General features: G+C 37.7%; 1 protein-coding gene across 3 annotated transcripts in view; it reads left to right on the forward strand.

Moving 5' to 3' along the window:
* The window catches only part of LOC136855002 (dual specificity mitogen-activated protein kinase kinase 7-like), a 54,558-nt gene that overhangs the window by 3,226 nt on the left and 26,758 nt on the right, over nt 1-24,574 (forward strand). For 2 of the 3 annotated variants that reach the window (XM_067131708.1, XM_067131709.1), the window contains exons 2-9: nt 2,045-2,223; nt 2,498-2,611; nt 4,070-4,297; nt 4,694-4,873; nt 5,209-5,343; nt 6,393-6,481; nt 8,295-8,401; nt 10,780-11,899. In XM_067131708.1, coding sequence (XP_066987809.1) covers nt 2,045-2,223; nt 2,498-2,611; nt 4,070-4,297; nt 4,694-4,873; nt 5,209-5,343; nt 6,393-6,481; nt 8,295-8,401; nt 10,780-11,899 — 2,152 coding nt within the window. Of the gene's footprint in view, nt 1-2,044; nt 2,224-2,497; nt 2,612-4,069; nt 4,298-4,693; nt 4,874-5,208; nt 5,344-6,392; nt 6,482-8,294; nt 8,402-10,779; nt 11,900-21,301; nt 21,407-24,574 lie in introns of all 3 variants that reach the window. The other variant, XM_067131707.1, reaches the window with a different exon arrangement.

Here is a 24,574-nt window from a genome sequence, read left to right on the forward strand (position 1 = left end):
TCCCTGCAGAGAATATGCTGGCTGGTCTTATTCACAGTGGAAGAAATATCGTAGAAACAGAAGGCCAAAAGGCACGGTTAGATCTTTTTTGGCTCATTCCTCCCTTCTGCACGTTCACCCCTTGCCTTGGTCCGAGGGGTACATGCACAAAAGTAGGCAACTAGCATGTGCTGTCCCGGAGTGACAGACCAAGTGCATGCACTGAGTTTTCCACAGGTGAGACTGCAGTGTGTACACATAAATTGTCCCTACCTGCTCATGCTTTGTTGGTTGCCCCTGTTACATATGAGTCATTCAAGTACCTGCAGAAAATGTGGCTGTCCTTCATTTTTCTGGGCAGTCCATCTTTTGCTGCTTTCCTGGACCACTTAGCTTTAGTTAAGGGGTCCCTGTTCTTGCTGCTACTTTTCCTGCTAAGGAACTCACATCATTGAGTCTCCTGTAGTCGTCCAGTCTGAGAGACCCTTATGGTATTAAATAAAGCTGTACTCTGACACTTCAACTTGCTTCAATGGCATATCCTGCTGTAGCTGAAGAGAGTAATACTTGTGGACAGAATAAGGTGAAGAATGCAATCATTTATCTTCCTCCCCCTCTGCCTCCTCCTCCTCCTATTTGTCTTCCGCATCTTCTTCCTCCTGTAGGAGGAAGAGGTCTCAAATGTACCATGACACAATGTCTTCTTGTGCTGTTTTCCTGCTGTACAATACTGCTGGGTAGCATGGTAACCTGTATGCATGTGATTGTGCAGGCCCACTGGGTGTTCCTAGTTCATCCAAAATACTGTACCATTGTATGCATACATAATGTTGCACATAAGCTTTCTCTTGTAACTTTTATTAGTTTTGCTATGACCAATCAAAGGAAAATCTACAAGAGTTTATAAATGGTTTGGAACATGCTTGTTCCATGTACAAGTCAACCTCAGCATGTGGTTTAGTGATCAGTACCTTCAGGTCCAGTTGTTCATGTTGATGGTCACAAGAGTACCCACCGGGGTAGACTGGTGGGTCCCCAACTCGTGCTTTGGTCTTACGCCATTAGAACTAGTGTACTTGAGTCCAAGTCTATGCTTTCGTAGAACCTGATCTTGTTGATGGAGTGCACTCTGTTAATCACTTTGAAAGTAAGACTGTTTTTCTGACTGCCATTGTTTCAGAATGCTCATGGTGTTTTGGACAGGTTAACAGTCTGATCCCAAAGTTTTCTGTTGTCCAATAGATTCTTCAAGCTACTCCCACCATTTGCATGCTAGGGAATACTCTCTGTTTACAGGAAGATGCAGATAGTACTTCCCTCTTGTATGTGAGTGAGGAGGCTTGGAATTGGTTGCCATGTCCTCCATCGAGGCTGCGTTCTGGCTTAGTTATTGGTTGAACACACTTGCTGGCTTCACCATTACTAGTGTTTTATATGAGAATTAGAAAGCAAAGTTCTGGATGTTGCTGATATTGGGAGGAAGTCATTGACCTTCCTCCCACATCAGAGGGCAAATTTAATACCGAAGAAAAGATGTGACTGAGTGTGCTGCTCTCCTGGTAAGATTCAACTGAAAGTAGTCCTGCCATTTCTGTAGGAACAGCTACCAAATTCTTAAATAATTTTTATTTTCACTAGGTATGCAAACCAAGAGTTTTATCATAATCCTACCTCAACCACCCCACATAGTCCATGATGCAGAAGGAAAACTGCTAGCTCACAATAGGTGAGTTGGGGATATCCCTCCAATCTCCAGCCTACCTCCAGTTAATTACCTTGTTAACAAGTTTCAACAACTGTTTCCAGCTCATGTTGAGGATACTCCTACTTGAAGGTTCCAGTTGTATGCCTCTGAAAAATACAAATTACTTCTAAAGTTTTTGTAATTTGTCTTCTTGAGGTGTAGACCTCATCATCTGGAGGTGGTCATTTTGAAAACAAAAGTAAGCTTACATAATGCAATACATTAAACATTATTAGACATTGTGGACTATATTGTTGTCCAGATTATACTTGAGTTTATTGCTAAATGCTTAAGATGTTGCTAATTTATAATTTATTTCAGTGCCAATTGGAGATGGGAGGCTTCAGGGTAGACCGAACACAATATCAGGACGACAAAGAGAACGACCCAAAATAGAACCTTTCTTTTTCGAACAAAAACAACAGTCGGAACTTCCAGATTTAGATGCACATGTTAAAGAAATATCTAGGAAAAATGGTACCCTTGTTATTGAGAATAAGGTAAGCTCGACTGTGTGTGAATTGCTTAAATTTGGGGATATTTGTGTGCTTCATTAATAACATTAGGGCTTAGCATAAAGTTATAAATGTCTGTTAGTTCAGAATATTTGTTTTTTTATATCAGATGACTATTACTGTCTTAGGTATATTATTAATTGAATGATGTCATTTTTGTTATTAATCCTCCTCATAGCAAAAATTTTTACCCCATTGGAAAGAGACTGTTACTCATGTTGCTTTGTGTGCTAAAAGTGATACTTTCTTTTTATTTCAGAGATACAAAAGTTCTAAAGAAGATATGGAGTACATATCAGAGTTAGGGAATGGTACGTCGGGTAATGTTGTTAAAATGCTTCACAAATTGTCTAAGAAAGAAATAGCAGTAAAAGTAAGTGTCTCAACCTGTGTTTGTTTACATTTTACTCTATAATTTGATTAACCTTTTAATTCCCAGAATGGCATGAGTGTTGATATTGTTATTCATAATAGTCATTAATTTAAGCGGAACAAGGCAAGAAGGCCATTAGCTTATCTGGTTTTCAGTTATAGCTAGATAATGATATTGAGAAATTTTTCAATTGAGCGGCAGAGAAACAGTGTCTTATTAAAGTAGCATGATAACCTTGCTGTTAATGAACTTCACCCATGTTGTTACCAGGAAGACTTTTCTTTAGTAAATGCCAATGAATGAAAGATTTCTGGTGGTGATCCACTTCTAAGCAATGTATGCACATTTCCTCTTACTCTTCTGTCATATCCATATACTTTAGATCAAGTTGTTCAAATTCATATGTAGATGTGGTTGTTCTAAGGATGGCAAGGTGCAGACCAGTATCACTTATTGAAATATTAGCCTTATGCAAGATTGTGATCAGTGACCTTAGAGATGAATTACTGTGCATTTGCCAGTTTTCCATCTTACCTGCATGAGTCAGTTGACTTCTCCCAACCAGTATGTCAAATGAGAGACAAGATTATGGAAGAGATTTTGCCTTTTATTTTTAATGTTTTCCACAACTGTCATTGAATAAATAAATATTTCTTTCTTCTGGTCATTTTGACAAAAACTGTTGGGTGTGTGTTTAGTAATCAGTCACTATTTTTGGATTTGAACATTTTTCTGTTTGTTCCTCCTTGAATACATCTTAGTGATTTAAATTGAACTTTTCCAAAGGTTCTTTATGTCTTTTAAATATTAATTTTTTCCTCCCATTCATATTTATAATGCTGTCTGTATGACAAATAAAAATTGTAATGAAAGAATGTTTTTCCAAGTGTAATTCAAAGAATATGTTGCTGTTGGGTTCCAAGATTATTGAAAGTTGCATAATTTTTTTATTTTTTTTTTTTTTTAGTGAATATACATGCTGATTTTTAGGGAATATGTTAAATTTCCATGAAACAAGTAAATGCAGCACATCACTAAACAAATTAAACCCTTTTTAAAATATTAATATTTTTGTTTATTAGAAACATTTTAAGTTTGAAAGAGTCTTAGTAGGTATAATGGTGACTCATGACTTTTGGACATAATACTGTACAAATTAGGTCGTGTCATTTTGTTTTGAAACATTTTGTTTGCAGGCTTTTTGTAGATTTACAGATAAAGTTTAGGTAATAAAGAAGGGACTGTTATTACTAATAGTCTTATTGTAAGATGAAGCCATTTAGCAGACCTTTGTTTAGTAATATCTTTATGTCCACAGGAAATGATAAGATTACTTGTGCTTAATAAGTACAGTAAATAAGGGTCTGTCATTACTGTTAGTATTTTTAGCAGATAAGGCCACATAACAGACTACTGCCTTTTTATTTGTGTTCTGCAATATTTTGCTTCCCTTTTTAGCAAATGAGAAGATCGGGTAACATGGAAGAAACCAAACGAGTGTTTTTCGACCTGGAGGTGGTCCTTAAGAGTCATGATTGTCCGTACATCGTGCAGTGCCTAGGTTGCTTCATCACAGATTCTGATGTATGGATATGCATGGAACTCATGGCCACGTGTTTAGATAAGCTCACAAAAAGATACAAACAGCCCATTCCTGAAAGAATCCTCGGAAAGATTTCAGTAGCGGTAGGTCTCGTCTTTGGCTTGCATTTACTGTCTGTGAATTGAAGGTGGTTAATTTATGCATTGGTGACATTATACTTCACTATATGGGGTTGAGAAGATGAATGTTATATTTTTTAGGATAGTTTGTATGGCTTTAAAGATCTTTCTTTTTGTGCTCTAAGCTGTTTTGTGTCATCTGTGGTACTGTAACTTTATGACCTTGATAATAGCTTTAAAGTACTGTAATGTAAAAATAATGTGGATTAAACACAAAGTTTAAGCAAGAGTAAGATTAAGCAGCAGCATTTGGTGCCAAGTTATAATCATCTCACTAATTTGCATTCTTTAGCACACTCATTACTAGTTTAGTAAGATTGTCATGATTAGCAGGAAGTAATTTGACATCTTTCCTTTCAGACTTTAAAAGCACTACATTACCTCAAAGAGAATCATGGTGTCATACATCGTGACGTCAAGCCTTCCAACATCCTCTTAGATAAGCATGGTAATATTAAACTGTGTGACTTTGGGATCTCAGGGAGACTAGTCGATTCTAAGGCTAAGACTCGAAGCGCTGGCTGTGCGGCGTATATGGCGGTAAGTTGATTGGATCACTCCTGGGAAGTTCCTTGTTTGATGATGAAGCAAGTGTGGCACCTAGGCTACAAATTGTAACTGTAAAGAAAGTTCCTCAGAGAAGCATACTGCTTCTGATTATTTGTGTCTGTAATAGAGACAGGGCTGCATATTTTGTTCCTTTACATAATGATTTATTAAGATGATAAAGTACTCATGAAAATATTTGTAATGTAAAAGTTAAATCATTATCAATTGGTTTTCTAGCTTCTTACAGGGCTTGCAAGTATATATTTTTATGGAATTATTTGTGAAATTTTAAGCACGTTGTTAAGATGACATTTTCGTTTCCACAGCCCGAGCGGATTGATCCGCCCGACCCCACAAAGCCAGACTATGATATACGTGCTGATGTTTGGAGTCTAGGTATTACGTTAGTAGAACTAGCAACCGGCCAGTTTCCTTACAAAGACTGTCGTAACGACTTCGAGGTAAGTTTGGCTTCCAGTTTGGTGATTACTGCTTTAGTTAGGTACCTAGTTTCCTAAAAGAGAATGTACAGTACTGTGTACAGTTTGCTTTGTACATTTCAGTTTCCTGGAAGAGCTATAAATAATTTTTGGCTTACTAATTTGCTAGTTATTTTAAGCAAAGGACAGTTAGGTAATATAGCCTGTAGGTGGCAGTGCCATCAGCACACCTCATGGTGCACATAAGGCATTACTGAAGGTTGTTTGCAGCTTCCTTTCAGTCCCTAAGTGCACCCACTTTTTAGCCTGTTATTCTACCTACATTCCCACTTTTCTTACATCCATTGTCCAACCATTCCAGCTCACTTTTCACTCTTGAGTGCTGAATGACTGAAAGCCCCAAGTGGTAGGCTTCATATCCAAATTTTCATGAATAAAAATTTTGTGATATTTATGTTTTAGGAAGAATGTATGCTTTTTTTTTATTAATTTACTGAATGGAAGAAAATTAAGTGAATTTTAAAATTATTTTTTTTATGGTATCACTTTTTTATAAAACAAATAGCATTTTATTGATTACACTTTTTTATAAAACAAATAGCATTTTATTGATTAGTCTTGTTGGGGGGAATAGAATGGTATATGAAAAAAAAGCATAGCAGAGAAGATGATTGTAAAGGAATGGTATATGAAAAGAAAAGCATAGCAGAGAAGATGATTGTAAAGTCAATATTAATGATGTTGATACAGGGCAGATGATTACCTGCCAAGAAAAAAAGTGACCAAAACAAAGACAGGAAAGTAATTAAATGCATTCTCAAGCAAGGGAATTTGAATCCATGAATGTGAATTTCATAGTACAGCCTGTATTTTTGCATAGTTACCAGCTGGCATAAAGCTTTCAAATGTGGCAAGTAATTCAACCTAACTGCCATAGATAGTGACAAGGGTGTTTTTTCCATCAACTTGATAAATCAAAAACCCTCAATGAAATAAAGAAAATTGGTTTACAACTAAAATCTGCAAAAGTATGACTTGGGGGTGTCAATCTAGCATGTGTTTTATTTCAGGTGCTGACCAAGGTTCTACAAGATGATCCCCCGTCACTTCCAGAGACTGGGAACTTTAGTCGTGAATTCTGTGAATTTGTAAAAGATTGGTAAGTAGATGCCTGTAATATTCTCTTTGAGTTTCCAGTAGAAACCCCCGTTTATGAGTTTTCTCAGTTGCTGACTTTTTGGACATGTGGACATTCAAAACAGGTTTAGATATGTCAAATTTTGTCAATTTATGTGTATTCTCATTTGGTAATTTGTTTATGGGAGTGAAAGCTCTTTCTTTTTGCACTCTATTTGAACTGAGGGTCTATTAAGACATTTTTTTGCTTGGAATATTTTTATTTTATTTGTACTTTTCTCTTGAGTTACTGTCCATGAATAACTAAGTACTTCAACCAGACCATTGAGTCAAAATCCATAACACTCTTAGGGTTGGCCTTTATAATTCAGTATCTTTGTTGAGTGATGATGTCAGTTCAAAAATGTTCCATCAGCCCTCGTAGCTGGGCTTGTCTCTTTCTGCTTGCCTGTCCTACATCTTAGTCCTTTTCACATTTCAGTTTTAGACCATTGGTTGAGAATGCATAATTTTTAGGAATCCCAGAATTGGCTCAGTGGTCTGTTAAACTAAATAATAGTGATGATGTTACCAGTGTTATTTCTTTAATATTACATTGGGTGGTTATTCATCAAACTTTTAATATTTTTATCAATTTTGACACAAGCTTTCTTGCTTAAGAGATGTGGTTCTTATCATGTAACATACCGTAGTTTTTTTTCCACTGCAAATCCATTCCTTTGTTAGTTTAGTCTGTGGTAGCAGCACCTGTCCCGTGACTCATTCCAGAAGGATGAGAGCTCCCGTTTAACTTACCTGTATGCATCTGTGCCCTTGAGTGCCCCTTGTGGTGAAAACTGGTCACACCATTGTCATGTCTGACCTCCTACATGGTCGGTTTTGTTCACCCAAAATTCTGGGCTTAATATTCATAAGAATTTTTTTAACTAATTATTCCTGAGCTCCATTCTTTTGCATTATTCACATTTTCTTATTTCACTTGGTCTTTGAGTGCTACTTTACTATTCTAAACTTGTGTTGGCAGTGCCATAACCTATTGGAAATTAACTAAGAGCTATGGTATCCTTTAAATAGCTGACTGGTCAACTGTTTATTTCAATTAGATAGTGTCCTGGGTACTTTCATGGTTTGATGTATATAAATATAACCATGTTGATTCATTAGTTAATCCTAAATTTTTGGTGACGGATTGCTTTATTCTTAAGAGATCATATTCTTGGGGCTATCATCAACTTGCAGTTGCCATCAAGTGTGCTTCAAATGCAGTTAAAATCCTTACTTAGGCAATGGAGCAGAATTTGTTGTTGATTATGAAGTTTTCTACATAAATACAATGTGCTGGGATACTTCCTTTGTTGCATAAGTCAGAATTGACCATTAAAATGGTATATAAATCTGGAGGTATATAGTAAGCCATAGAAACTTTGGGCCATCCCAGAGGTTAGCATGTTTGTGACCATCAGGAACATCCAGCTTCCAAACTGTTGCTTGCTACTCCCTGATCCAACAGCATTTGGGACATGCAATCATTCCCCAACGCAACTGTAACCCCTCATTGCTCCTTTGGCCACAGGAGGTCTGGTTTCCTGACGTCTTGAATCTCCTCGAATGTGGGGCTGGTTCTGAGAATGACCAGTCATAACAGCAGAAGTGCTAAGGAACCTGGTTGGTTGAATAGGTGGCAGACAGACCTCTTCCTCCTCTGGGCAGTGTATGAAGATGCGTGCCATCACAGATTAAACTTAACAAGTTTGTATATGAAAAAATTTATTTTATTTTCTTATTTTGTACTTGGCACTAATTTTTTTATTTTTCCGCCCCCTCATCACACACAGCCTTATTAAGGAATACCGGAATCGCCCAAAGTACAAGAAACTTCTAGATTATCCCTTTATTAAGAAGTATGAAAAGGAGAAAGTGGATGTGTCAGCATGGTTCGCAGGTAAAGTGACAGTTTGCTTTGTAAGCAGTTGTTTTTATTTCAGTGAACTCTAGGAAAAAGAAATTACACGGTATGTGTGAGGTATTTTATTTATTTTTACCTTGTATATATTTTTGCATAACCTTGAGTAAATACAAACTGGTAGAAAATAAAATTGTGTGTAAAGCTTAAAATTTTGTTGATTATAAGAATTTTAACACTTTGACAGTCATCAGGTCTGTATAAGACCAAATTAAGCATAAATACAATAGATTTTTATATTAATTTTTGCAGAAAATAATAGGGTCCCTCAATTATTGCTGGTGCTTCATGAATTAAGTGTAGTTTTTTTCCATAGGAAAATGATGTGACTGATGGAATAATTTTTTTCCCATGCTGAAATAAACCTTTTTTGGATGATGTTTTAAAATCATGACTTCCTGAGCTGTTGGTATGCATCAGTCTATTTGGGATAAGGAACAGGAATTTTAAAAATATGTACATTTTTATTTTTTTATTAATAGTGATTTGTGGATAGTGGCAGTAACAGCAGGGTAAAAATCAGTATAGTTTATGCCTGCGTTTTTGGATAAGCTTTCATATTAAGTTTCTTATTAAATAAGATTTGTACAAGAGGACCTCGAGCTACTCAGTGAGCTTAGAAACTGAATGTCGCAAGTGGTTCTAGTAAGTAGTGAAATTATTTATTCTCTTCTGTATACTGTTCGTTAACTATGTTATATTGTTCTTGGTATTGTCTCTCTTCCCTTTTATACTAGTTTCTCCGTCTCATTTTTGGTCTGCTGAATTACATTTGAGCTTATTCAAAAGGCTAGAAAACGTAACTTTGCTTCCAAATGAAAAGAAAAGTTCCAGTTCTGCTTACGTGAGTGCTTTGAATGTTAGGTAACAAGGAAATGGAAATCTGTAAAATGATCTTGTGAAATTTTGTAATTTTTTTTAATGTTTTATATAACACCAAGGTTAGTACAGCAAAAAGTTGAGAATATTCATGGTGGGACAAAGTTCTAATTACTATTCTTTATTTATAGAAAAATTAAGGTTTCAGTGTAGCTTTGGTTGTCATTAATATCAGTAAATCAGTAAAGGGTAATTACCTATGAAGACCATGTAGAATTTTTTTAGGGGATGACTAATATGATGATAGCACTTTTACATTTGTCAGTGGCATTTTTATTCGTTTTTGGTAATCACTTGTAAGTGCATCTTTTTTTATAGGATGATAGTAATGGTTTGTACTGGTACTTCAGGTAAGGTAATAAGTGTTTACAAACTGTCAGTGTTAGAACAATGAAAATACTGTGTAAGCCTGTTAAAGTTCCTTTGTCATAGTATTTGTCAGTATACAGTACCTGTATAGAATCCTAGGGGCTCCCAGTGACTGCTCTTTTTGTAAATTTAATTTCTTGTTGCGTGGTCTGTTATTCTGAGTGGACTATGTTGTAATTTAATGTGTATACCTCATTAATTTTTGTATCTTATTTTCAGTATATTATGAAGTTGTTTACATTTGTAAAAGACCTTTACATTAGTAACAGACCTTTTATCATAAATATTAGACCTATGTGTTTCAGTGTATTAGTGGCTCCTCAACTTAATGGACAGCTGGGGTCTCTCCATGAATTCGGAGACTACGCTATTATTATTCTTATGATCTGTCATCTTTATAATTAATAAGAGAAAAGGACCCCTTAGTGAATTTCGTCTTTCTGTTTTATACAGTTTCACATATGTACTATTTACACAGTGTTGCTGTTAGTTTATACCTCCTGCTGTCATCCTAAGTGTGTCCTCAGAGACCACACAGACACCCAGGATGATAGCATGATAGCAGGAGTTATCATAAGCTGAGAACAACACTGTATAAAGTTTGTATGAAAATGTGCAAAAATCTGTAATGTGGCCATTCATTGATTACTGTCATCATCATCATCATCATTATTATTATTATTGTTAAAGTTATTAACATTACTAAGGATGAAGGAGTTTAACTGAAGTACAGGTTCAGGACCCTATCACAGGGTGGTCTGGAGACTACCAAGGAAGTGAAGCATGTTTTGAGTATCTTAGGATTCAGGTGGCACATTCACTGTGAGACCACTGTTCTTTTGTCAGCTCTACAAAAAACTCAAGACTTGGAAGATTCAGAAGACATCTCTGTTGATGAGTTGCATTAAGAAGCTCATTTGACAAAAAAAAAAACTTTTTACTGTTTAACAACAGTTTGTGTTCTTTAGCACCCCTCATTTGTAGATAGTGAATCTTTTTCATATTGTATGTATGTACTGGACATTGGCATTAAAAAGTAGTTTGATGTGTTTGCCATGAATGTTATGCAATTGCAACTAGTAATTTTCAATATTTCTTTGATATTGCAGAAGTCTGTCAAGTTATAGAGTCCAAAGTTCGGAACTCGCCACAGAGAGTAAGTATATTTTCGTCTCCTTTACTCCCCCGAGCTTCTCGCTCAAACAGTAAGCCTCCAAGTGCCCCCAATAATAGCGGAGGTGGTGGTGGGGGGAGTGAATGTATACCACCACCTCCCCCTGTGGCACCAAGGAGGAGGAGTCGCACTCCTGAGGCCCACAGCCATGAACGCGTCAACAGCCAACCCTCACAACAGCAACAGCAACCACCACAGATAAATCAAGAACAACAACAAGGACAAAGTACTGAAGATTCGAATCAGCCAGAGCCGCAACCAAAAAAGAAATTGCAGCAACAGCATACAAATGGCAATGGGTCTTCTCCTATAAGAAGTTGTAGTGGCAGCAACAGCAGCACTAGCAGTAGCGCCAGCAGCAGCAGCAGCAATGGTGAAAGTGGCGTGGTTAGTCAGCCTCAGCTTCCAGCCTCTCCCAGTCTGACTCGTGCCGTATCTGCTTCGCCATCTCGATCGGGGCCTCCCCTTTCCCCTGCCCCATCTAGAGCATACTCTGCCTCCCCCCTTCAGAGATCAATACCCCCTTCATCCGTGCCCCCTCTATCGTATCCTGGTGTTAGTCATGTGGGCCCCTTACCTTTCCCGCCTACTTCGATGCCACATCATCAATACGCTGTTCCATTTTCGTCACAACAGACATTTTCCCCTTTCAATTACTCCCCTAAGCCTTACTCACAGGCCTATAGCCAGTATTCTAATCCATACACCCAGGTTTTACCTCCACGCTCCAGTCATAGTAGTTTTTATAATAACATGTCAAGTAGTCGGGATTCTCAGAGTCGGGATGTTCATAGTAGTAGTAGCAGTAGTCATCATTCATCATCCAGCTCAGGAAACAGCAGTACAACACTCATGTCTGGGGACATGACGGGGACAAGCGGGTCCGTGCGGGAGATGGCCAGCAGTTGGCCCACACCCGGGCACCTGCCTAACCTAAGTACAGGTCAGCGAGAGGCCTGGGGAGGGGTTGGCAGTAGCCAAGGGGCCCCCCCTGCTGCCACTACCTCACTCACTCACACTTCCCCAATGCACAGGAAAACACCAGAACCTGTAAGGTAAGTGTCTTGCAATGAAGAGCTCAATCACTTACTTGCAAGAGTCTCACATACAGTCATGTATTATCATTTCTGTGATCATTTTTAAAATGAAAAGTAGTTTTGATTCAGTGTTGGTTTAACAGTACTTTGGAAAGAGTGTATAGTTCTGTAGTTATCAGTGGAATTGATCTATGACTAAAAACTTATTCAGTGAAATATTGAAATGAATTAATGATTCAATTTATCACCTTGTTTAGAAATAGTAATTTTATGGTAAAAGCTCAGTGTTTATTTTCATACAAAAATTTGATCCTCATGTACTTCTGACTTAGTTGAATCTGCAGTTATATTTTTATAATTAAATTTAATAACAGTATACAGGTGTTAAATATCATCCTTTTAGTAGCTTATCATTCTTTAAGATTTGTGATAAAGTATGTGAGATTCTTTACTGGCTGCTTTTACTACTTTTGTATGTGGATGAAGGTCTAGCATAACCTTAACTGACTTGAAAGGTTTTGTTCTGAAAGAATTCCACTCTGCAGGATATCTCTTATGCTTCATGTCATATACTTGTGGGCTAACCTATTCTCTCTAATCACAAGTGGAATTTCTTTCCTGCTAACAAATTTTGTGATAACTAATAGAAGTTTTACTAATAGCTCCACTTACTTTGTCCTTTGAGTATGGTAGGGTCTTTACCACCTGTTGAATTATGATGTGCTGTCATTAACTTTTTATGTTTACGTCTAACGATTTTACAAGAAGTTAACTGTGCTGATTTATATCTTGGGTTAAAGTCTTTCAAGTCTAACTCTCAAGTATCATCATTTCTTTTCTATTGTGGGTGAGAGCTTAACTTTCTTTCCTCGCCTCATGTAAAACGTTGCTGTACGAAGATTAGAGAAAAATTCGAAAGTGACACCCTGGTGGTTTTTTTTTTTTTTTTTTTTTTTTTTTTTTTTGCTTCATGTAAAAAATCTAAATATGGTAATAGAATGGTGTGTGTTTTTCATAGGCAAACCAGTGACGTGAATATTGACGATGACACAGATGGTAATATTCACACTATTAGCTAACAAAGATTTGCTGTCATTTATTGAATGGTAAATTTTTTAAGGTTTAGTGTAATTATTTAATGGTAGGGAATGTATCCAGCTTGCTCAACAGATAAACTCAAGAATATTTGGAACTTGAAAGCTTTAGAATAAGGATAATATATGATTAGAACTAGACCAAGGACACACAGTGCCTCATATTTGGAGTAGTTAAATTTAAGTTACGGGTATGATGTTTTGAAAAGTCGGGTTTAAGACTTCATCTGCTATATTTTTAATTGGTTTTCTTCAGTCGCAGAGCATGTTATTTAGGCATTTAGCTGTACTGAATGTAGCAGGTTTTTTCCTGAAGGCTTGCCATGTAGCTAGTAAGATTTTTGAGTAAGTGAACTAATTATTAAAGAATTAATAATACACTTAATTTCTGCTCTTGTAATAGTGATTCAAAGTAAATATTCTAAAGTCAAGAACATTAAAGTGGATTTGTATCACTAACACAAAACCTCAAAAGATTTAGACCTGATGCAGAGACTGTTATCTTGGAACTGTGTTTTTCAGACTTTTCATAGTCAAATGGCCAGACCAAGGCCCTTTTTAAGATTGTGTATGGGTGGCTGTGCATATGTATACATTAGATCCAGAATATTAATAATTAAGAAATGAAGAGAGGAATATTTTCTCCTAGCGTGGCTAATGAAATGTTCCCAGCAGCAAATTCTCATTGCTTGTTAGCAAAAGTAAGAAACCATGTAATCCCTTCCAGTTTTCAGTAAGATAATGCTTTAGATATTGCAAAGAATATTTGATTTGTTGTGATATGTCAAACAGAAGGGACGTTTGAGTCATTTCATTCCAGTTTTGTATAAGATTTTAGACTTTAAGCATGATTGCCATTTTAAAAAGTTTCTCGTTTTGACCAGCATTTCTTGGTTGGTTTTTCTTTGTAACGTGTATTGCAACAACTTTTCCTTTTTATATCATCAGTGATTACAATTAGAGAAACTTTTTTGGGAATCCTGTTATAGTCATTGTTGATCGTGGTGTACAGTTGTGGGCTGTTTTGTTGCAGCTCTCTTTTTAGTGTGACTTTTTCCAATGGATCCAGTATTGTATATTTCCAACAAAAATTAGTATCAGATTTTCATGAGTCTCATCATAATCAGAAATATATTAATTTTATGCCTTTGGTTTTGGTTAGATTGTAAGTATGAAAAGGGTGAACAGAAGGGAGCAGATTAGGTTAAATATAACTTCAAAAGATACTATGTAATGAATATGGAACCATATACGAAAATCAGCAATGATAAACTCCTCTGCCATACCAAAACCCCAGTAGTTGTACATTTGTGATGAAGATCGTATAAAGAGCAGTTGTTGCAGTCAATTAGATACAAAGAAAAACAACACAAAATAATGTTGATAGATATGGGTGACTCGTAAAAATTTGCTGCCGGTCTGAAACAAAGACTATGTTATTTATATTTCAGTGATAGTAATATTAAAATTTCAAAAAAATGTACGTAATCATTTTATCATTTCGGCGTAGGACAAGAAATTGTTGGTGTCACTTAATTTTAAGAATTATTCACTACAGGGCTGGCATAGAAAAATGTAATTCCAGCAGTAGTACGTTGTATTAACCTCAGAACATTAGCTTAACCTTTATTTTTTGAATGAAGCAACATAGGTATGTGAAGTCAGTGGTGTCACTTAAGTTGGTCTAATTTCATGGGCTTAAAATGGAAGTTTATTGAATTGGCGTAAACATCTGTTGTTTGAGTGAGGGAATGTGAATACAACACCTTTTTTGAATTGGTAGAATCACTTCATTCAGACTCTAATCCAGAAAGTTGAGCTCTCACTGGATGCACTGGGTTTTGAGCCTCACACTGATAAAACTTTAGAGTATTTGAGAGTATTGGATGTTAGAAAGGGGCTATGGTTTCTTTCACAACTTATGCTTAGGTTTTTGTCTTCAATTTGTATTTTTCTGTGGAACAATTTCTCAGCTATATTTGCAGCAAATATGAACGGCCAGTCACCAGTTTTTAGTCTCTCTTTTTACTTGCAGAGTGAGAGATATGATTTTAGGGAAGCTTATAAAAAATTTTTCATAAGTCTTCCACCAGTGGTTAGCCTGTTTAATGAATTCTGAATTAGATTACTGTAAGTTTTTGCATGAATTATTGACATTTCTTGGCTTTTAATACAAAATTAGAGAAGTCAAAATTAAATTTTTTTATATGAAATTTTAAGAAATATAATTGTTGTTCTTACTTGGGAAAATTTTTGAATTTGTTTATAGTTGTGGCTGTTCATGATTGCTGCTTCACATTGCGACTTCCTCCCCCCAAAATGAGAAGAAATTAACTATGAATTGTGGAATCTCAAACTGTGCCTTCATTGGATGGAGAGTTATTTTAAGTATGCTTGATTTTAGTTCCATCCATTAAAGGTTTCATGTTTTCCCCCATGAATTTGGTACAGTTTGACATTCTACAAAACTGCAGTTGTACTAACACTTTGGGATGGTGGACTTGGGTGGACGAGTTTGAGGTGGTGCTTGAGAAAGTGGAAGTTTTATCAAAGGTCTTTTTATTTTTTTTATGTAAATGGCAATGGTTTTGACTGCCCCTTTTGTATTTTATCTTTATTCTACATAACCTTTCCACTCTTTTGAGTAAAGTTAGCTGGTATATTTTTGTGGTATAATGTACGTTGTGGTGGTTCCTCATTTTTTTTTTATTCACAACTTAAATTATCAAGTAAGCAAAAGTAGGTACTGTATTTTCCTTTTTGGCAACAATTTGAGTGGATGACAGTGTATAAGGTTACTTTAGGTTACCTTCAGTGAAAGTCATTTTGGGAGGTTGTATGTGGACACAGTTAGGTTTCGAGGTTTATAGATTAGTAGTGCATGTTGTGTTCATTCTTGGTTTTGTTTTATCACTACAGAATAGCAGATATTGTCACTGATTGGGGTTAAATTAAGCTTGTACCTGCATTGGTCAGATTTTGTTTGCTGCGATAACAGCCTAAATGTCGCATCCAAATCCCCTTTGTTACGTGAGCTTAATGATTTAAGGTGCCATATGAACACAGACAACAATTAATGTTCTTGATGCCTAGGATTTCTGTACTGGCTTACCTGTCACCATTAAGTTGCTGCTTCTCTTTTGGAAGCACAGAACCCAGGTTTCCTATAACACTGGCACCTCTGAATAATTGCTTGTATTTGGACAAGGTTATAGACCCACATAAGTCCTCTTTGTATGCTGTCAACTGTCCCATTAACTGTGAGCGGACGCAAGCTTAATACTGTTTTGCACTTTGCTTGCTGTGGTTGAGTCGTGCATGCAGAGGGCTTATGACTGCCCATGATTGGTGAAACGTTAGAACCTTGTATTAACATAGCATTAAAAACTAACCCTTGTTTTGTGCACTAATGAGAACAAAAAGTGAATTGTGAAAAAGTAACCATAACTAACATTCAAAATTAACTTGAGTTTTGTAGTTTACTTTATATTGTCACTTACTTTGCCTGAGTCAATATTTTTATTTTGCAGTAATAAGTCATTTATATTGAGTTGTAGCAATCAGTTTTAGTTGCATTGCCACCATTATGTTTTGAAGTAATCACCATTGTAATTGTAAATGCTGGTATATTTTAGATATTTTAATTTAAATTTAGTGTTTCAGTAACCAGATGACAATCATCTTGTTTTGTGTTGTACTTAAACACCGTAACGTGTTGAAGTTTTGTAGAAAAGTAAGCATAATACCAAGAGAAAGAAATAAAAAAAATAAAAAACAAGGTTCTAACTGAGCACATGGTTTTACGCTTTAGTTGAGCATACGCATTCTGGGGCCTTACTGGGAGCTGTTTATGGAGTTGCCAACGCTTGACCCAGATGTCGTTCCCACCATGTTGAAATCCCCTTCTGGTTCTCAGATAGATGTGCTTCCTTGAGACCTGCTTAACTAAGTCTAATTATGTAAACTGGTGTGATTTATGTGCTTTTGATGTGAGGTATTCCATAAGTTTCTCATAAATATTAGTTAAGGAGGTCTGAAGGTGTTAGGTTTCACTCAGACTTGGGTGTGTATGTACAGCCTGAAGTGTTTCGAAAGTTAACATAAGGTTACTGTTTTTATTTGAATGGTTTTGTGTCAATAAGATGTAGATACCTTACTAATTAAGAAATATGCATACAGTTTCCTGTATGGCGACATTGTTATTGTTTTTGAACCAAAATATGCCCATGGATGGTTTCTTGTTCGCTCAAGTCTATGGTGTAATAGTAGTGGAAGTAGAGAGTTTTATTTCTTACGCAAGATAATTGAATGTGAAAAGCTGTTTATTATGTGTCAGTTGTACCTCGAGTCAAAAATCCTTTTGTTAAGAATTCTGTGAAATGCTCAGTTTTGTGCTTGCTCCAATTATCTTGCTGGTGAAGTGAATTGTTTTTTTTTGTTTAATTTTAAGCAAAGGTTGAATTTAGTAGTTGAGCTTTGTTTGCATATAGAGCAAAGGACTTGATTAGCCAGCAGTTGTCTCTCTCTGTGGTTCTACATAAAATCAGGGAATGGCGAAGTAAGAATCCCCTATAGGTTGACCCTTTTGATTTAAATTATTTTTCTCAAAGATGTATTTTTAGTAAAAAGAGAATGAGTAAAACATATGGAAAAATTAACAGTACCTTACAGAATGTTTTACTGTGTTCATAACATGATTATTATTAGGTAGTTTATATGACATACAAGGTAAAATACTGAAGTCTTGAAGCTTTGGCTAGTTAGGAAAGAATTAACTTTCAGCCCATCTAATATATGGAATAGTATATTGAAATTTTCCTGGGCATTTAGTATTCATGCTAAATGAGTTTTGATTCACTTAGGTATCACTGCTTTGATTTAGAATAACTGATTTTGATTAGCTTCACAGACCCAAGTCAAGAATAAAGTTCCGTTCTTAGTAAGAGATGACTGTGTCAAGTCAAAATTGATTTTACAATTTATGCAACCCATTCAACTTGTTAGTGCTGAAAGAATGTCACACCAAAGGTCTGCAGGAGAATTACAAGTAACTTCTGAGTATGAACAGGGAAAAATGGAATAGTGAGTCTGTCCTGTTCATTTAATGTTGATGCTTAGAAGACTTTTTTTTTAAAGATTTATATACTGTAAAATAAAGTTAAGATTTTGTAGTTACCACAGATGAGACAAAGCCAACTGTTGCTTTAAGTTGTCAAATTTTGTTTTGCATGTTTTTCAATTCCTCTTTGTTATTTTAAATCTGTTCAAAAGATCCTTTGCTTTTATCCCTCCTTTGTACCATAGCTCTCTTTCCTTTAGTATGTGTCGCACCTTTGTATGTTAAGTTACCCAAGGTAGCGTTTTTTTTTTTTTTTTTTTTTTTTTTTTTTTTTTTGCTATGAAGTTATTACTTTTCATGTTTATTTTTGTTTAGTTGCTGTTCACTATTCCTTCACACTAGCTTATTATGCAAGTGTTTTGACTTAGATTGTAGTGACCCTGTTTAAGTGCCATGAAAAATTTGAACTTATCTGTTGGGAACCTTTTACTGCTACAAGAGAACTGGATTTAAAGAAAAGAATAATAAAGTTTTGTGCTATAGTATCTGCTAATAAGAAAATTTGTGCTTACCTGATTACTAAAAATTGCTAGTTGCATTGGGTACACTTTGACAAAACCAATTGGATCTTGAACTGTAGAGTATTGGGTTCTTGCCCCAATCTTCCCTCTCCTTGGTCTTTCTCTGACTGTACTTCACCACAAAGCTTGATCTCATTTGCATAACTCCATTCACTGTCTCCACACCCTTTTGTATGTGTATGCTTTGTTGATCCTGTGAGTGTTCCTTTTTTTTTTATTCCTTGTATGTTTGATGACTAGATATACAGAGTTTTCATCACTTTAATCATTGACAGTCACGCACTTGAGAATATTTATACGAGCACGAGTACTGGGGAATTCTGTTGGAAGTGTTATGTAATGTTTGTGTCAGCGAGGTAGTGTGATGTTAGTATTTTTTTGACTGCTCTTTTATTCTCCCTAATATACATCTTTTTTTCATCTTTTCATCGTTGCTCTCAGACTATCATTCTGGAAGAAATTCTTCAAGGTAAAAGCAATCAAGAATGTTAGTGTTTTAAGACCCATGTATTTTTAAATGTCCATTTTATAGCCTTGCGCCGTGGCGCTCTGTACGTCTCACCATGCTGTCTTATGAGCCTGACTTATTATTATTATTAGCTGTTGGTAGTCACTCAGGCGAGTAAACTGCTAAACTTGACAAAGGCCTTGCAGTGATTAATAGGGTTCTCTTTGGAATTTTGCTTTACCAGTATAAAGTACAGTAGGCTGTACCCATTTTGTGAGTTAGAATTAAGAATATTCCAAGCTTTTGGTATCATGATAAAAGTCTGTAGTTTTGTTAAACAGTAAACATGCAGTATACAGTACTGTATTGACATTTTTCATGGCACTTTCAATAAACTTTATGTTGCATCTTTTGAAGGTTGAATAGTGTGCAGTAGTGTAAGGTGCTCTAGTTTTGTATAATTTAGCGCCAAGCTCTAGTATTACCTTCTGAGAACAGTAGTGTGAATGCCTCTTTTTGTTTACCGTAACAGGAAACCAGTCACAAAGTCATGTGGTGTGGGTCTCATTTCGATTCGTGAAAAAATCCTGCCTTGTGGAAAGACCCTAAATTGACAGTGTTGGCGTGCAGGGTGAAGAGAATGTAATGTTTTCTAACTTGTGTTTTTTCTAGTCAGGAGTCTTTTATCTTCTTGCTATTTTGTCTCCACTGAATAGGTTTAGTTTTTCTTTATTTATTTACAAATTTTTTTTTTCCCCAAGGCATTGTTGTTGTTGTTGTTGTGGTACTGCGCGTCCTATAGAAGACAGGGCCTCTTGCTTAAAGATATGCTTTGCTTTGTGACTAATGTATTCATTTGCTTTTCCCTTATTTTCCTCTTATTACTTTTTGCAAGGGATGTCAGTTGAGTGGCTGACAGCAGCGAGAGAAAATAAAAATTTCATGTCTGTGATTTTGTGAAGGTTTGTGGCGTGTAAAAGTCTCTGTAAGTAAAGTTATACAAGTTTGTGCGTAAAAGTATTGAGAGATAAGGACTGTGGGTAGTTATCAGGTTAGTTTACTGAGTCTAGTTGTAGGGAATTATTTTCTTTTACAGTAATTGTAAATGCTTATAGGTACGGGTTTTGGAGAAATGTCAGTGGCCATCAAAAATGTCCTGTAGATACTCAATAAATGTGTCTTGCTGGTTTAGTTTTCATATAAACTTCTCTCCGGATGATTCAGTTAGTGAATGCCCATTTTTACTCATTTGTCCTTCATAGTTTCAAAATGTGGTCAAGCCATGTCTGCACAGTGAGCATAGTCTAGGCATTTAGGCAAAAATACTGTATATGGATTTTTAATGTTCTAACCATAATTAGAACTCATTACTTTTTCTTTCTCCCAAATTTCCTCATTTTTACCCTCTGTACGGATGACTTACGATGTGGTTAGGTTTAATTTTAGACAGAAATGTAATGGGTAACCTGCTAGAATTCAAGCAATTAGGTTGTGTCCATATCAGAGAAAACATGTTAGTACTACAGTTGTATATCTGATAGTTTAGTGTGTCCAAAAAAGTGTGTGTCTCAGAAAAGATGATATCCTTTTAAATTTTTTTGGTTTATTGATTAGCATATTGTTTTACAGTCATCTCTCCATCGCTTTATGTCTGTCTGTCTGTGCATTATGACAACAGGACAGAGTTTTTACCAGAAAGTGAATTAATTTTGGCTTAGTGTCATAGTTATGTGGATGTGCCCCTCCGCATCATCACCACCAGTTCCCCTTTCTCCTGCACCACCTCCAACTGTGTGCTCCATACATTAGGCCAGGATAACCATGCTTGTGGCTGGAAAGGGACGTAATCACACCCTCGAAGGAAAACAATCCCTGGTGCATTCATTTGGCATTAGAGGAACCCAGAGCTACTCTTCTAAATTGGTAGCATGATTGTCCTTTGATTAGTCTGTATTTGGTTATAGGGACATGCAAATGTATCAGATTTATTTACTACTTCGCATTTGCCACAAAGACACCCTCCCCCTTTTGAAGAAAATAATGATCCCAGGGTATTCCTTTTTTCAACTAGGGAAATGGTAATGTTGCATGCATTTGCAAAACTGATTAGGTAGTTCAATAATGTGGCCACCATCATAGTTGTCTGTCCTCTGGGGGAGGGGGTTTACCTCTTGTCTGTGTGACCCCCCCCAGCGGGTGTGTGCTTGTCATGTTGCATGTGGTGGTGTCATGTTCTAGGTTCAACCCCGAGCCGTGGGCCCCTCGTGGCCGCTTTGCTCAGCCTGCCCATTCACACCACTCCCGATCACACTCCACTGACCTCTCATCCCGCGGCTTACCCAGGTACGTACCCTCCTTACTTCTTGCATGGAACACCTCAAGTCCTTTTGTACATCCTTCACCACAGCCTCTGTATGATAATGGTATTGTGCATTTTTTACCCCTTTTATAATATTCAATTATTTATCAGAAACTGTTTACTCGTGGTTTGTTTGTTAGGGATGAAATATTTGAGTTTGAATATATTTCTTGCCATCAGGGCAGGATACCAAATGAGTTAAATTCATTATTGAAATAATTTTGAAGTATTTCATGACCCAAAGAAAAATTGCAAGTTTAACACATACAACTTACCTGTTAGTTACATATAGCTTTAGTCTTTGACGTCACGGCAAAATTTCTTTTCAAACGCATGGGCAGCGCCTAGTCCGAATATCGGGTGATCGCCCTTACCTGCCCTCTGTCGGGGTACTAGGAACTATTCCAACATGCTTCAGAATAATTTGCCGTCACGCCGCGACATTGTTGTCGGTAATTTCGAGCGAAATTTCATTGTATCTGCCTACATCGAGCTGTTTTCACTTGGTGAAGTACTCTCTTGTTGGTTTGCGGCTTTGCCAGTTATTTTGTCACCTATTTAGTCAGGTTTTCTGATAACTATGTCAGATTCTGGGTCTTATACCTTTAGGGTATGCAGCAAAGGCTGTAAGACGAGGTTGGTCAAGGCTAGTCTTGATCCTCATTCAATTTGTGTGGCTTGTAGAGGTCAGGAATGTTCATATGAGAGGAAGTGTGATGAATGTGTCAGTATGACTGAAAAAGATTGGAAGGCTCTATCTAAGTATGTAAAGAAGCTTGAGAAAGATAGAGCCAGGAAAGCTTTAGCTAGAAGTTCTTCTTCTCTCTCTCAGAAACCGGAATCTCCCTTAGCTATGCAGGAAACTTCTATTAATATCCCGTGGCTACTAATATTCCTATTCTGACTCTGATATCCTGAACCCATTATCGTGTCTGAGTATCAAGTCCAGATGGACGCCAGATTTAACCTTATTGTGGGGCCATGGAGGATATTGGCGTTAACGTGAAATCCCTTCATGAGCGTATGGATTCTTTCCAAAATATTGTGAATAATTTAAGTGCAGTGCAAAGTGTTAGTGTGGTGGAGGAGGTGGTTGCTCGCCTACTGTTCTCCTAGACCCAAGCCTCTGTCAAGCTCCCCTGCTCCTGGGAGAAGACATGCTGAAAGTCCAAGGGAGGCGAGTGGGGTCTGCTCACGAGCAGCCGCCCCTAACAGTCCTGTTGTTTCCCAGGCTGTTTCAGAGCGCCGTTGGAAAGGCGACTCAAGGAAGTGTCTTTCTTCAAGCTCCAGTGATTGGCCGCAGAGGCTGGAGATTTCCGACGAGTCTAGACCATTGAAGAGGTCCAGGAATCTTTCGCCTTCAGCGGTTCAGAAGAAGAAGCCATTTCGCTTATCACAGCCTTCCTGTAGTTTTTGGGAGAGTCCGGAGAGATTTTCGTCGTCTGAAGAATCTTCTCCCAGGCGCAAGGCTCATGTGCGCAAGAGGTATAAGACTTCCCATTGCATTGCCCAGCGTTCCCGGGTGTTTCTCCTTTGGTTTCACGTAAGCCATTGTGGCTTCTGCGCCTCTTCCTCATCACGATCCTGGCTCTACTGATCATCGCTCCCCAGTTGGATCCTCGTCTACTCATGACTTTCTTCGACGATGCACAAGAAATTGGAAGCATTCTTGGCGGGCTGGAAGGCCTGGTTCTTCTCCAGCAAAGCCTTCTGAAGTGTATTTGATGCCTCCTCCTTCGCCTCGAGCTCTCGGAGCGCCCAGTACGAAAGCTCCTCCTCGATCTGTGTCTCTTGATCCTCCTTTGGTTCAGGCTCAGGATCAGCTCTTACGCCAGTCAGGCTCAGGCGCTCCTCAAGATTTAGCGCTCTCTCAGGCTCAGCGCCTCCAGGTAGCGCCTGGTGAGGCGCCATCCCAGGCTCCTTTTGTGGCGCCAGTTCAGGCTCCTCTTGTGGCGCAGGCTCCTCTTGTGGCGCCAGTTCAGGCTCCTCTTGTGGCGCCTACTCAGGCTCAGGCTCCTCGTCAAGCTCTTATTCAGGCTCCTACTCTTCCTTCACAAGATGTGTGTGTGCAAGCGGAAGGTTTTTCTCCTATTTCGTCTGAGGAAGAAGTTGTGGAAGAGTTTCCTGTAGACGAACCAGACTCCTCTCGCTCGGATTACAAGAAGCTTCTTCGCTTCTTTATTGATAATTTTCCTGAGGATTTTGCACCTGCGTGCCCGGCTTCCCTCTCTCAGTACGCAAGAGACCTGAAACCTCCTACCTCTTCCTTTATGAAGTTAGTGCTTTCTATTTCAGCTAAGAAGGCATTAAAGAAAATGAACTCCTGGTTGGAAGACAAGCGTGATCAGGGAAAACCACTTTCTGCTTCCTCCTTCCAAGCTTTCTACTAAGACGGCTTGCTACGACACTGGGGAAGTTTTCTCTCTGGGAGCTTCTGCCTCCTCTCAGGGAGACTTCTCCAGTCGTTGATTCTACCCGCCGTTCTGCGATGAACCTGCTCGATTTTCTTCTCTCCTTCAGAGTTGGACCACCTTTTGAAGAACGTTTTCCGAGTTTTGGAAGTCATCAGTTTTATGGACTGGACTATTGGCGCTTTGGGTAGGAAGGTAAAGTCTTTTGGTCTTTCCGGCGCATTTCGATGATTTCTCTTCTGTTATGTCCTGCTTAGATAAAGGGATTCGTGGACGGTGCGCCTGAGTTAGCCTCCATCTTCACGTTAGGAGTTCTTAGAAGCGACAACTTTGGTGCTCTTTTGTCGCTCGTGGAGTTTCTAGGACTAAAGATCGGCTCTTCTTTTCGCACCTCTGGATAAGAAGTACCTTTTCCCTCAAGAACTTGTGGCCGAAGTGTAAATCCCTTACTCAGAAAAGTCCACACAGGACCTTTTGGCGCAATCCTCTCAGTAAACCAAAAGCTCCTCAACCTTCTCTGCCAGCGCAAACTCGTCCCTCTAGTTAATCAAAATAGGCCCTTTCGTGGCAGGCCCCTCACCCCGTACAGGATCTAGTTTCCGGGCAAAGCAAGATTTGTCTCCAGGGCTATCAAACCTCAATTAAAAAGTGATCTGCATGTCCTCCATGCACTAGTAGAGCCAGACTTCAGCAGTTCTGGCAAACTTGGGAGGAGATCGAGCGGACCAGTGGACCACGTCC

The sequence above is a fragment of the Macrobrachium rosenbergii genome, chromosome 30 (genome assembly GCF_040412425.1).
Source record: "Macrobrachium rosenbergii isolate ZJJX-2024 chromosome 30, ASM4041242v1, whole genome shotgun sequence".
NCBI classification, from domain to species: Eukaryota; Metazoa; Arthropoda; class Malacostraca; order Decapoda; family Palaemonidae; genus Macrobrachium; species Macrobrachium rosenbergii.